Below are 12926 nucleotides of genomic sequence, written 5' to 3' on the forward strand. Positions count from 1 at the left end.
TTTTCAGTTGGAGTATAGCGGGCCTCGGATCCTCTGTATCCCCGACTCCAAAACCCTAGGGGTCGACCTCGAGTCTCCCCTGGTGCTTTCTGCCAGAGGCTCCAGGTAGGGACATTCTCCCCGGCTGCGGTATAGAGCACATTTTTTACCTCTTGCCCTGCCCGGACTGGCCCCAGGGCTACTGCATGAACTATCTCCCGTTTAATTTGTTCAAAAGCTTGTCGTTGCTCAGGGCCCCATTTGAAATCGTTCTTCTTCCGGGTCACTTGATAGAGAGGGTTTACAATCAGACTGTAATTTGGAATGTGCATTCTCCAAAAACCCACGACGCCTAAGAAAGCTTGTGTTTCCTTTTTGCTAGTTGGTGGAGACATGGCTGTTATTTTGTTGATCACATCCATTGGGATCTGACGACGTCCATCTTGCCATTTTATTCCTAAAAATTGGATCTCCTGTGCAGGTCCCTTGACCTTACTTTGTTTTATGGCAAAACCAGCCTTCAGCAGGATTTGGACTATTTCCTTCCCTTTTTCAAAAACTTCTCCTGCTGTGTTGCCCCACACGATGATATCATCAATGTATTGCAGGTGTTCTGGAGCTCCACCCTGTTCTAGTGCAGTCTGGATTAGTCCATGGCAAATGGTAGGGCTGTGTTTCCACCCCTGGGGCAGTCGGTTCCAGGTGTACTGAACACCCCTCCAAGTGAAAGCAAACTGTGGCCTGCACTCCGCTGCCAAAGGGATTGAGAAAAACGCATTAGCAATATCAACTGTGGCATACCACTTGGCTGCCTTTGACTCCAGTTCGTATTGAAGTTCTAGCATGTCTGGCACAGCAGCACTCAGCGGTGGCGTGACTTCATTTAGGCCACGATAGTCTACTGTTAGTCTCCACTCTCCATTAGGCTTCTGCACTGGCCACATGGGACTGTTAAAGGGTGAGCGGGTCTTGCTGATCACTCCTTGGCTCTCCAGTCGACGAATCAGCTTATGGATGGGAATCAGGGAGTCTCGGTTGGTGCGATATTGCCGCCGGTGCACCGTGGTTGTAGTGACTGGCACTTGTTGGTCTTCGACCTTCAGCAACCCCACAACAGAGGGGTCCTCCGAAAGACCAGGCAAGGTGGACAGCTGTTTAATTTCCTCCGTCTCCAAGGCAGCTATACCAAAAGCCCACCGGTACCCTTTTGGGTCCTTGAAATACCCTCTCCTGAGGTAGTCTATGCCAAGGATGCACGGAGCATCTGGGCCAGTCACAATGGGGTGCTTCTGCCACCCGTTCCCAGTTAAACTCACTTCGGTTTCCAATACAGTTAGCTGTTGGGATCCCCCCGTCACCCCAGAAATACAGATGGGTTCTGCCCCTATATAGCTTGATGGCATTAGGGTACACTGTGCACCGGTGTCTACCAGAGCCTTATACTTCTGTGGGTCTGACGTGCCAGGCCACCGAATCCACACAGTCCAGTAAACCCGGTTGTCCCTTTCCTCCCCCTGGCTGGAGGCAGGGCCCCTCTAATCCTCATCACAGTACTCATTTCTCATTTCTTGTACGTACGGGTCAGAAGTTTCTTCATTAAGATCAAGAGTAAGATCAGCCCTTCTACTCTCTCTGGGGAACTGCCCGCTGGAAACTGGAGCAGCAATTTTCCTGGAAGAACCTCTTTCTGTGATTGTTTTCCCTTGCAATTCGTGTACCCGTGCCCCTAGGGCTGCGGTAGGTTTCCCATCCCACTTCCTCATGTCCTCTCCGTGGTCACGCAGATAAAACCATAGGGTGCCCCGTGGTGTGTACCCTTTATATTCTCTCTCTTGAGCAAAAGAACGCTTACTTCTAATAGCCGAGATACTGGTCCGTACAGGTGAGGAGTAGGACCTATCCTCTCTGAGTTGCTGGATCTCCCGGGACAGTTTTTCGGACAGTTTCTCCACAGCCGAGACGATGGAGGAAGAAAGACTTTCCTCGTATTGCCGGAGTTGACTAGCCAATTCATCCACTGTTTGTTCCTCTCCATCTTTCCAGGTTATCACTGCCAATGAATTGGCGTATGACGATGGTGAGCTCCTTATAAACTTCCGCCGCATGGGTCGTGTGCACTTGACTTCGTCTGGATCTTTGGATAGTTGTTCATTGTTCAGGTCATCATAAATCACCTCCAGCACAGCTAATTCTCTCAGAAACTGGATACCCTTCTCCATGGTGGCCCACTTGCTTGGGCGACATATGACATCTTCCTTAAAGGGATACCTTTCCTTCACGCTTGACAAGAGTTGCCTCCAAAGGCTGAGGACTCGTGTCCCTTTTCCAATTACTTTGTCAATGCCCCCTTCCCTAGAAAGGGATCCCAGCTGCTTGGCTTCCCTACCCTCTAATTCCAGGCTACTGGCCCCATTATCCCAGCATCGGAGCAGCCAGGTGACAATATGCTCACCTGGACGACAGCTGAAATCTTTTCGTATATCTCGCAGCTCACTCAGGGATAGAGATCGGGTGGTCACTGCCTCGTTTATGAGTTCTTCCTCTTCCTCCTCCCCGATCAGCGGCCGGCTCTCCTCCTCCCGTTCTCGTGATGGCCCTTCTCCAGGGTATTCGTACAGTTCTTCCTCCGGTTCCCTTTTAGAAGAAGCTTCTTCCTCCCTTACTAAACGAGCCGACTTCCGCTTCCAAAATTTCTTCTTGTGTACAGGGGCGACTGATACCGGCACAGGCTGGTTCTTTGGTTCAGCCACAGGGCCTGTTGCCGGGGTTGGAGTGGTCGCAGTGCATGTCGCCGGGGTTGGAGTGGCCGCAGTGCAAGTGCATGTCACCGGAGTCTGAGTGGCCGCAGGGCCTGTCGCCGGGGTTGGAGTGGCCACAGTGCAAGTGCATGTCACTGGAGTCTGAGTGGCCGCAGGGCCTGTTGCCGGGATTGGAGTGGCCACAGTGCACGTGCATGTCACCGGAGTCTGAGTGACCGCAGTGCATGTCGCCGGGGTCTGAGTGGCCTCAGTACATGTCGCCGGGATTGGAGTGGCCGCAGTGCATGTCGCCAGGGTCTGAGTGGCTGCAGTGCATGTCGCCGGGGTCTGAGTGGCCGCAGGGCCTGTCGCCGGGGTTGGAGTGGCCACAGTGGAAGTGCATGTCACCGGAGTCCGAGTGGCCGCAGGGCCTGTTGCCGGGGTTGGAGTGGCCACAGTGCAAGTGCATGTCACCGGAGTCTGAGTGGCCGCAGGGCCTGTTGCCGGGGTCTGAGTGACCGCAGTGCATGTCGCCGGGGTCTGAGTGGCCTCAGTGCATGTCGCCAGGATTGGAGTGGCTGCAGTGCATGTCGCTGGGGTCTGAGTGGCCGCAGTGCATGTCGCCGGGGTCTGAGTGGCTGCAGTGCATGTCGCCAGGATTGGAGTGGCCGCAGTGCATGTCGCCGGGGTCTGAGTGGCTGCAGTGCATGTCGCTGGGGTTGGAGTGGCCGTAGTGCGTGTTGCCCGGGTTTGAGTGGCCACAGGGCCTGTTGCCGGGGTCTGAGTGGCTGCAGTGCATGTCGCCGGGGTCTGAGTGGCTGCAGTGCATGTCGTTTTACTGTCAGAGCCAGAGACCTTCCCTTCCCTTTGAGGGCACTGAATGGTGTTGAACAGGGCTCGGTAGGCATGGGCCAGGCCCCAGCACGTTGCAATGAGCTGCATCTCTCTGGAGTTGCCAGGGTGACAGCATACTTTTTCCAAATATTCTACTAACTTTTCAGGATTCTGCACTTGCTCAGGGGTGAAGTTCCAAAACACTGGGGGTGCCCATTGGCCTAGGTACTTGCCCATCTTGTCCCACACACCCTGCCACTCATAATTATTCAGCCTTGGGGCAGATCTCTGGATGATATTCTTAAATTGCTTACCAACTTTAGACAAAACCGAAACAGTATTCCCAAGAAGTATTAATAGAAGTATCTTAACTGCCCAAGGATGTTCAAAATACTGAAAAATTACTGTAATGAAGGAGGAAACATTATAGAAGAAGGTAGTGACCCTGCCATTCTGTATTTCCTCCGTAAAAAAACTCTCAGAAAAGTTACTGCAATTGCTAGTTGTCTCCACGAAATGATCTCCGTGGTACAGTAACGGCTTCATTGCGAAGTTTACATACCACACTAACGTCAAGGTCAATGTTCTAAAAACAAACCTCACAAGCGAGACATTACTATTCACTGCAGACCACAGCAAACTGCAAAACCCAACACCAATCTTTAACATGTACAGCAGGAAAAAGAGCGCGATGCAGATTATACAAATCAATATCGAGAACAGAGAAACCAACATTGTGACCCACAACTACTAACAGATATAAGTTCTTTAATACACTCCGGTTAACCTGTTATTATCTCAAACCCTTCGAGCCCCACGTTGGGCGCCAAAAAGGACTGTCGTGGTTTAACTTCAGTCGGCAACTAAGCACCACGCAGCCGCTCGCTCACTCCCCCCCACCCGGTGGGATGGGGGAGAGAATTGGAAGAGCACAAGTGAGAAAAACTCGTGGGTTGAGATAAAAACAGTTTAATAATTGAAATAAAATGATGATAATAATAATATGATAATAATAATAATAATACACAAAGCAAGTGATGCACAGTACAATTGCTCACCACCCGCCGACCGATGCCCAGCCAGTCCCCGAGCAGCGGCCCCCCCGGCCAGCTTTCCCCAGTTTATGTACTGAGCATGACATCCCGTGGTATGGAATGTCCCTTTGGCCAGTTTGGCTGTGCCCCCTCCCAGCTTCTTGTGCACCTTCAGCCTTCTCAGTCAGTAGAACATGGGAAGCTGAAAAGTCCTTGGCTAGTGTAAGCATTACCTAGCAACAACTAAAACATCGGTGCGTTATCAACTTTGTTCTCATCCTAAATCCAAAACACTGTACCAGCTACTAGAAAGGAAATTAACTCTATCCCTGCCGAAACCAGGACAGGCGAGTGTGTGAGTGTGTGTGTGTTTGCCAGCGAGCATCAAGCTATACCGGATGGCGAGTAGGGGACCCGTGAAGTGGGTAAGGGGGCCTGGGACCTGGGCAGGGACGGGCAGACAGGCCGTGCTGGTACTTGAGGGATCTGCATATGTGTGCATGTTTGTGAACCCAGAGTGTGTCGTGTGTGTGCTTTCACTACTGAACTTCTACCTCTACCAGGTGAAGAGGAGGAAGGGGACTTGGCTGTCTGTGCTTATGTTTTATGTGAGTCCTGCATGAAGGTGCTGTTGAAGGCAGCGCCTTATCTGTGGCAATCTGCGTGACCGGCTGTGTCAGTGTCCTCTCTGTGTGTGTATCTGTGTGTGTGTGTGTGCGCGCGTCTGGGGTACGTGCTCAGCTTTGCTGCTGGTTGAACCTGCAGACAGAAAAGCAGCAGCCGCGTCTCCCCCCCTGGGCGGGAGGGTCCTGGGCCAGAGCAGCTGGAGGAGGTGGCCGTGCTCTAACATCGCTTAACAACCTTAAGGGGAAAACCACACAAAGTTGGAATGATGCTACGCTCTGCGTTCAGCCCCAGAGAGACCAGAGATAATTGTGTTTATGTTCTTACTGCCGTTTCCTTCAGCTGCTGCCGTTCCACAGGTCAGTTGGCCCAAGTGGCTCACGCTTCCTGCAAGAGCTGTTTGTCCACCTTTATACCACCTGGTTTTTGGAGTAATGCCTGGCTTGGTGCTTCCCTGACTTTGTATATGCCCTAGCCTTTTAGACAAAAAGACTTTGCCTGCCTGTCAGCATTGCTCAACAGTTCTTTGATTCCTGCTTGCTGTGAGGTAACTGTGGCTGTCGTTATGGGCAATAATGAGGGTTGTTTCCTGCTTTTTGTTTGTTTGTTTGTCTGTCATTCTTTTACTTCTGAGTGTCACTTTTTAGTACTTCTTAATGCAATGAGCAGGAAGGTAGGCTGACACATCTTTCCAGGTGCCCAGGGATACTCTTCTCTCTACAACTTTCCTCCCCTCATTGTTCAGGTCAATAATATCTTGAAGCACACTACCAGAGTAGCCTGCCCAATACATCACTCCAATATGGCTCCTCTTTAGACTTGAGACATTTAAGTGATTTGTTAAGATTCCTTAAGAGTTCATAGGTAATCAAATGATGGTGTGACACAAAATGAAGCAGAGGGTATGTGTGTGCATTTAGAGGAGATGCTACCTTACGGGTGTGTGGGAAGATGCAAGGTCCGCTAGGACATTATTGGAGGACAATGGGAAGGGGAATAACCAAAACTGTCTTACTATTGGAGTGGTATGTAGGGCAGCCAAATCTCTGTATTGCTCCCACATTTTGTGTGGGCGGCTGTTTTGCTTCAGAAAGGATACCAGGAGCCCTTGGGGCGACTCCTGACTCCCCTGGCTCAAACAAGAAAGGAAGTGCACAGAAGGTGGAAACAGGGACAGGCAAACCAGAAGGAATACAGACCATGCAGGGATGGAGTTAGGAAAGCCAGCGCTCAGCTGGAGTTGGAACTAGCGAGGTATTGGAAGGGCAAGAAGAGGAGTTTCTAGAAGTACACTGACAGAAAAAGAAAGGCTAAGGAACATGTAAGTCCACTGGTCGATGGGCAGCAGACCTCGTGTCCCAGGACATTGAAAAGGCTGGGGAATGCAATGCCTTTTTTTGCCTGGCATTTCACTGATAAGTTCTGCCTTCAGGGTCCCCAGTTCCTTAAGCCTACTAGCAAAGTATGTGGGAGTGAAGCAGCAGGAGCAGGATCAGAAGACACCGTTAGAGCACTTAGTCAATTGTACATACAAAAGTTCATGAGACTGGATGGGAAGCGCCCAAGGGTGGTGTTGAAGGAACTGGTTGATGCCGCTGCAAGTCCGCTCTTTTTTGTCTTTGAAAGGTCATGGTGACCGCAAGAGGTCCTGATGCCTGAAAAAAGGCAAACGTCACACCCCTCTTCAAGAAGGGCAGCAAGGAGGAGCTGAGGAACCACAGTCTCACCTCAGTACCCGGGAAGGTGATGCAATAAATCCTTCTGGTAGCCATTTTGAGGTACATGAAGGACAAGGCGGCGGCTGGCAACAGCCAGCATGAATACAAGAGGGGCAATTCAGGCCTGATCGATCTCACGGACTTCTATGATGAGGTAACGGTCTGGATAGACATGGGAGGGCAGTGGATGTTGTATACCTTAATTTGAGCAAGGCCTTCAGTACAGTCTCCTACAGACTCCTTAGATCTAAATTTGGAAGATATGCACCGGGCAAGCAGAGAACAATGTCAACGGTCAGGATTGCCAGGCTCAAACGGCTGTGTGGTAAGAAGTCCTGCTAGCAGCTAGCTACTAGTCGCAATTCTCAGGGATGAGTACTGTGGCTACTACAGCTTAATTTCTTTATTAACGACCTGAATGATGGACTAGAGCGCACTCTCAGCATGTTTGCTGATGCTTCCAGACCGGAGGGAGTGGTGACGCACTGGAGGGAAGAGCCCGTCTTCAGGGGGACATTGACAGGCCAGAAAAATGGTCTGACTGCAACTTCCCCTGAAGTTCAACAAAAGCAAATGAAAACTTGCACATCTGGGAAGAAAGGAACAATCCCACGCCACAGGGCAGGCCAGGGGATGACTGGGTAGAAAGCAGCTTTGCAGAAAAAGCAACTTTTGGGGCGTAGGTGGACAAGAAGTCAAGTGTGTGCCAGCAGTGTGCCCTTGCTGCAAGGAAGTCCAAATGCATCTTGGGCTGCATTGGCAAGAGCACAGGTGGAGGGGAGCGATCCTTCCCCTCTCTTTGGCACTTCTGAGATCACATCCGGAAGAATGTGTCCAACGTCGGACTGCCCAGGACTGGAAAGACATTGCCTAGTGGAGCGAGTCCGGGGGAGGAACACAGGGACACCAGGGTGATTCGTGGTCTGGCACACCTCGAGGACACGGAGGGGCTGGGAGACTGGGTTTCTTCATCCTTGTCCCTTCCTAGGGGAAGGAGATCATGTTGCTGTCTGCAACTACTTAGCGTGGGGGTGGATTCTCTTAGAGAAAATATTTCTCAGAGGAGCACGGTCATAAGACGCAAGGTGATGGGCGCAAGTCGGAACATGGGAAATTTGGATTAGATACCAGAGGGAATACTTTTTCACCTTTAGGGTATTCAGACTTGGAACAGGCTGCCCAGAGAGTTTGCCTAAATATCCTTGAAACTGTGGAAAACTTTACTGGACACGACCCTATCCAGTTGGCCTGCTTTGAGCGGGAGAAGGACTGGGGACTGCAGAGGTTTCTTCCAACCTACGTTATTCTGTGTGTCTACAAAACTATGCTGAGCATACTGAGTTTTCAAACCCGCGATCAGGCTGGGGCTGAGCTGCCAGGAGCTTTAGAAAGGAAATGTTAAAGCCAGCTTCCTAGAAAGAGGCATCTGTGTGATTCAAAATTTCCAGCGGGATTTACACACCGACATTTGAACTACTTGGACTAGAATTGAACGTGTTTCTTCTGTAAACAGTTGTGGGCATTTTCCCGCAGGATTGAAAACGAAGTTTAAGATGCAAGAAATTTGGGATGGTTTTGACTACAAAGAGGCCAGAAACTCCTCCTTATCTGTCAAATGCCAACAAAAATAAAACATTAGAAATCCTAACGGATCAGAATGGATGGAACGTATACTTGGTTTCACCAATTCTGGTAGTTGAAAGAGATTTAGGAATCGTTGCCCAAACACTGCTCCAGTTCAGCTGAGGTTGGGCGACTCATGCCTCTATTGCTAGTCTCTGTGAGCTGCTTCATTTTCTGTCTTCTGTTTTGCAGGTGGCTCATCTACACATCGTGTTTAGGGAACACTTTGTTCGTTGCTCTGCAACTCAGTCAATGAGATTTGATTCACAAATCCCATCTCAGGACACTGATCAAAGCAATAGGAAATTTACTTCCCGCAGGATGTTGTTGATGTTTTGCACATTCTGGACATGATAAAAAGACTTCCCCCCCCCCCTCCCCCCCCTCTAACTAGGTCCTCAGAGATTTCTGGTACAGGTTGTAAAGCTTCCTCCTCGCATCCTACCTGAATAACTACGAGCCCCTGGGAACTTGCGGTAGTCCTTTTCATCACACCTGCAGTATTAATCTCTCAGCTAGAAGAATGCCAAGTAGATGTGGAAGAAAACAGGAGAACAGAAATGCTCAGTCTTTTAACTCCACAAAATAAGGTGTTTTGTCCTCGGCTTTGCTTTCTGGCTCACTATCAGAGGGCCTTACTACAGTGAGAAAAACGCTGATTGGTAGTGAGGTGAGGTTTGTGCAGAATTATCTTTTTTTTATTATGTAATTTATGTAGTTGGAAAAATAGGCAAGCTTCAGCATGCAAAGTCTTTTCTTTGCACTTGTATTTAAGCAAGAGTCTTAAAATTAGAACTGCATCTATACCTCTTCAAATGCAGGTGACTGACTAAAATTTTGAGAAGTCTGTAGTATTATCAAATCTAATGCTTGCAACAGAGCTTGTTCAAAGATCAGACCAAAAGTATTTTCAGAGAAATATGATCAGTTTTTTAGGGTGGACGCATATGTGAGTAAATTACCTTTAGGCTACATGCTCACGTTCTTTTATTGTGAAATCCGTTTAGAAGTTTTCTCTTTGTTTGCTGTTTTCATGCTGAAATAATAAGCTAAAGAAGTATGAGAAAGAGCGTGACTGGGCTGGAGGTCGCTCGTAATGACTTTCAAAAATCACCTATTTTCAATAAAAGTACATAGGACAGTGGAATGGACAAGAAAGACTATGAAATGTATCTATATGTGTTTTAACCTCTTTACAAGGAATATTTTGGAAGTAATTATTTTTTCATTAGTTGCATTCATCAATATTAATCATCACTGCATTGAATGTCCAGAGAAGAATACTCGTCTTGTAGAACCATAGAATCATAGAATCATAGAATCATTGAGGTTGGAAAAGACCTCTAAGGTCATCGAGTCCAACCGTCAACCCAACACCACCATGCCCACTAAACCATGTCCCTAAGCGCCTCATCTACTCGTCTTTTAAATACCTCCAGGGATGGGGACTCCACCACTTCCCTGGGCAGCCTCTTCCAATGTTTCACCACTCTTTCAGTAAAGACATTTTTCCTCACATCCAATCTAAACCTCCCCTGCCGCAACTTGAGGCCATTTCCTCTCGTCCTATCGCTTGTTACTTGGGAGAAGAGACCGACACCCACCTCACTACAACCTCCTTTCAGGTAGTTGTAGAGAGCGATGAGGTCTCCCCTCAGCCTCCTTTTCTCCAGGCTAAACAACCCCAGTTCCCTCAGCCGCTCCTCATAAGACTTGTTCTCCAGACCCCTCACCAGCCTCGTTGCCCTCCTCTGGACACGCTCCAGCACCTCGATGTCCTTCTTGTAGTGAGGGGCCCAAAACTGAACACACTATTCGAGGTGCGGCCTCACCAGTGCCGAGTACAGGGGCACGATCACTTCCCTACTCCTGCTGGCCACACTGTTTCTGATACAGGCCAGGATGCCATTGGCCTTCTTGGCCGCCTGGGCACACTGCCGGCTCATGTTCAGCCAGCTGTCGACCAGCACCCCCAGGTCCTTCTCTGCCGGGCAGCTTTCCAGCCATTCTTCCCCAAGCCTGTAGCGCTGCATGGGGTTGTTGTGGCCCAAGTGCAGGACCCGGCACTTGGCCTTGTTGAACCTCATACAATTGGCCTGGGCCCATCGATCCAGCCTGTCCAGGTCCCTCTGCAGAGCCTTCCTACCCAACCTGCAGTCTATCTTGTAAGCTAGAAATACCTGTGCCTACCTGCCCCAGTAAAATAATCTCAGGACTCTCTTCTTTATTGTATAAAGAACTTACCCATAGCGATAAGCAGACTTACCTGAAACAGAAAAAAAGTGAAAGCATGTGCTTACTCGTTTGCATTTTAGAAGACTAGCGATACTGACAGAACTGATCGTATTGTCTCAGTGGGGCAGTACGATCAGCTTTCAGTGGGATGAGCCGATTTGTCTGGACCTTGCACCAGCTCACTCGGCTCCTGCAAATTCAGTCTTGCTCCATCACAGTGCGGTAGGAGATGAGGTGCTGGCTTTTGTCCCATTCACCTGCTGCTGCTCAACAAAAAGACATTCTTTAGGCAAAGTATACAGTCCAATAACAAAAACAGTTTGCGATCACATGCTAAGGCATCCTCTTCCTTTATTCTCAGCAACATTCGAAAGAAATGCTGATGATTGTATGATACTTTGGAGCACCTTCTGGTGGCTGTTGATAAAAAAACGGAAATCGTGCCATTTTTAAGATCAAAGAACTGTCTGGAAGAGACGGCAACCATTAGAAGTGTGAAACTTGAAACAGGCTTAATGAAATGTAGGCACAATAGTAGAAAGAAAGCATCAGGAGCGATGCACATTATGAGTTAGAAGCTTTTTTGATGAGATCAAAGGTTGTAGCAGGAAGTTACAGATGAGCAGAATTGAAATATGAATGTGGCTGAAGGTGAAGAAGCAGCAATGCTTTTTTACGTCTTACGTATTCTGCTGTTGGCGCATAGATGGAAGGTTTTATTTTAATATTTTCCCCTCCGTAGTATTTTACTCTGTTCTAGACAAAAAATGGAAGACTACATTGAAGTTCTTTTTCTCCAAGTTCATTTCTTGAGTTTCTAGGCAGCTTTTATGTTTGATTACCTGTGTTATGTTTTGCTCTTTTCTGCATTTGTTTGTATGAAAATAGCACAGAAACAGATGAGTCTCGTAATGCTGTTACTCCTCACAGCTGTGGAACCTTGACATTTTGCCCGTGCTTCTTACTGTTCTAGCAATGCTGAACCAGACAGAGGTCAGTGAGTTCATCCTTTTGGGCCTCACCGACATCCAGGGGCTGCAGCACTTTTTCTTCATCTCCTTTCTGTTGCTCTACTTGACCAGTCTTCTGGGAAATGGTGCCATTGTGACCATGGTGATATCTGAGCCCCGGCTCCACACACCGATGTACTTCTTCCTGGGGAACCTGTCCTGCCTGGACATTTTCTACTCCACAGTCACTGTTCCCAAGATGTCGACTGGCTTCCTCTTTGGGCATCAGCCCATCTCTTTTGGTGGGTGCTTGGCCCAGCTCCACTTCTTCCACCTCCTGGGCAGCACTGAGGCTGTGCTCCTGGCCACCATGGCCTACGACCGCTGTGTGGCCGTTTGCAACCCTTTGCGCTACGCCCTTGTCATGAGCCCACGGACTTGTCTGCTGCTGGCTGTGGCCAGCTGGTCCACTGGTTTTGTACATGCCATGACGCACTCAGTCATGACCTCTCAACTGAGATTCTGTGGCCACAACCACATCCATCACTTCTTCTGTGACATCAAGCCACTGTTGAATTTGGCTTGCAGTAGTACCAGCCTCAACATGACCCTCCTCAATGTCGTCACCACTTCTATTGTTCTAGGCCCCTTCACTCTCATAGTCCTCTCCTACCTCTACATCATCTCCTTCATCTTCCAGAGAGTCCGGTCCCGGGAAGAAAGATGGACGCCCTTCTGCACCTGTGCCGCCCACCTCACCACTGTGGCACTGTTTTACATACCAGTGCTCTTCAATTATACACCACCCTCCTCAGGAAGCTCCCCTAAAAGGGATGTGCAAGTGTCTCTCCTGCACAGTGCTGTCACCCCAGCTCTGAACCCCTTGATCTACACTCTTAGGAACCAGGAGGTGAGATCTGCCCTGAAAAAAACGTTAGGGAGAAAACTCTTCCCTGCAGGAAAGTGACTAAAACAAGGACAAGGCTCAGAATGTGGTTACTCCACCTCTCGTATTTATAAGGAAAGAGGTCAAAAGGACACTGTATTGCAAGAGACTGAAAAACTACTGGTTCTCTCATGTAGTTTAACACATTTAGAAGTTAATTGAGTAGATCTAAACCAGGGGAGATCTTCAAGGACTTGATGCTTCTCCCCTCATTTTTAGATGTTTTAGGGTACCCCACCTGGTCG

At 49.0% G+C, this 12926-nt stretch overlaps 1 protein-coding gene across 1 annotated transcript; it reads left to right on the forward strand.

Annotated features, from left to right (window-relative positions):
* Positions 1–11760: 11760 nt before the first annotated feature.
* LOC143165201 (olfactory receptor 12D1-like) lies at positions 11761–12702 on the forward strand. Its single transcript, XM_076348657.1, has one exon. It carries the CDS (start codon positions 11761–11763, stop codon positions 12700–12702), a length of 942 nt encoding a protein of 313 aa, XP_076204772.1.
* The last annotated feature ends 224 nt before the right edge of the window (positions 12703–12926 follow it).

The sequence above is a fragment of the Aptenodytes patagonicus genome, chromosome 10 (assembly GCF_965638725.1).
Source record: "Aptenodytes patagonicus chromosome 10, bAptPat1.pri.cur, whole genome shotgun sequence".
Taxonomy (NCBI): Eukaryota; Metazoa; Chordata; class Aves; order Sphenisciformes; family Spheniscidae; genus Aptenodytes; species Aptenodytes patagonicus.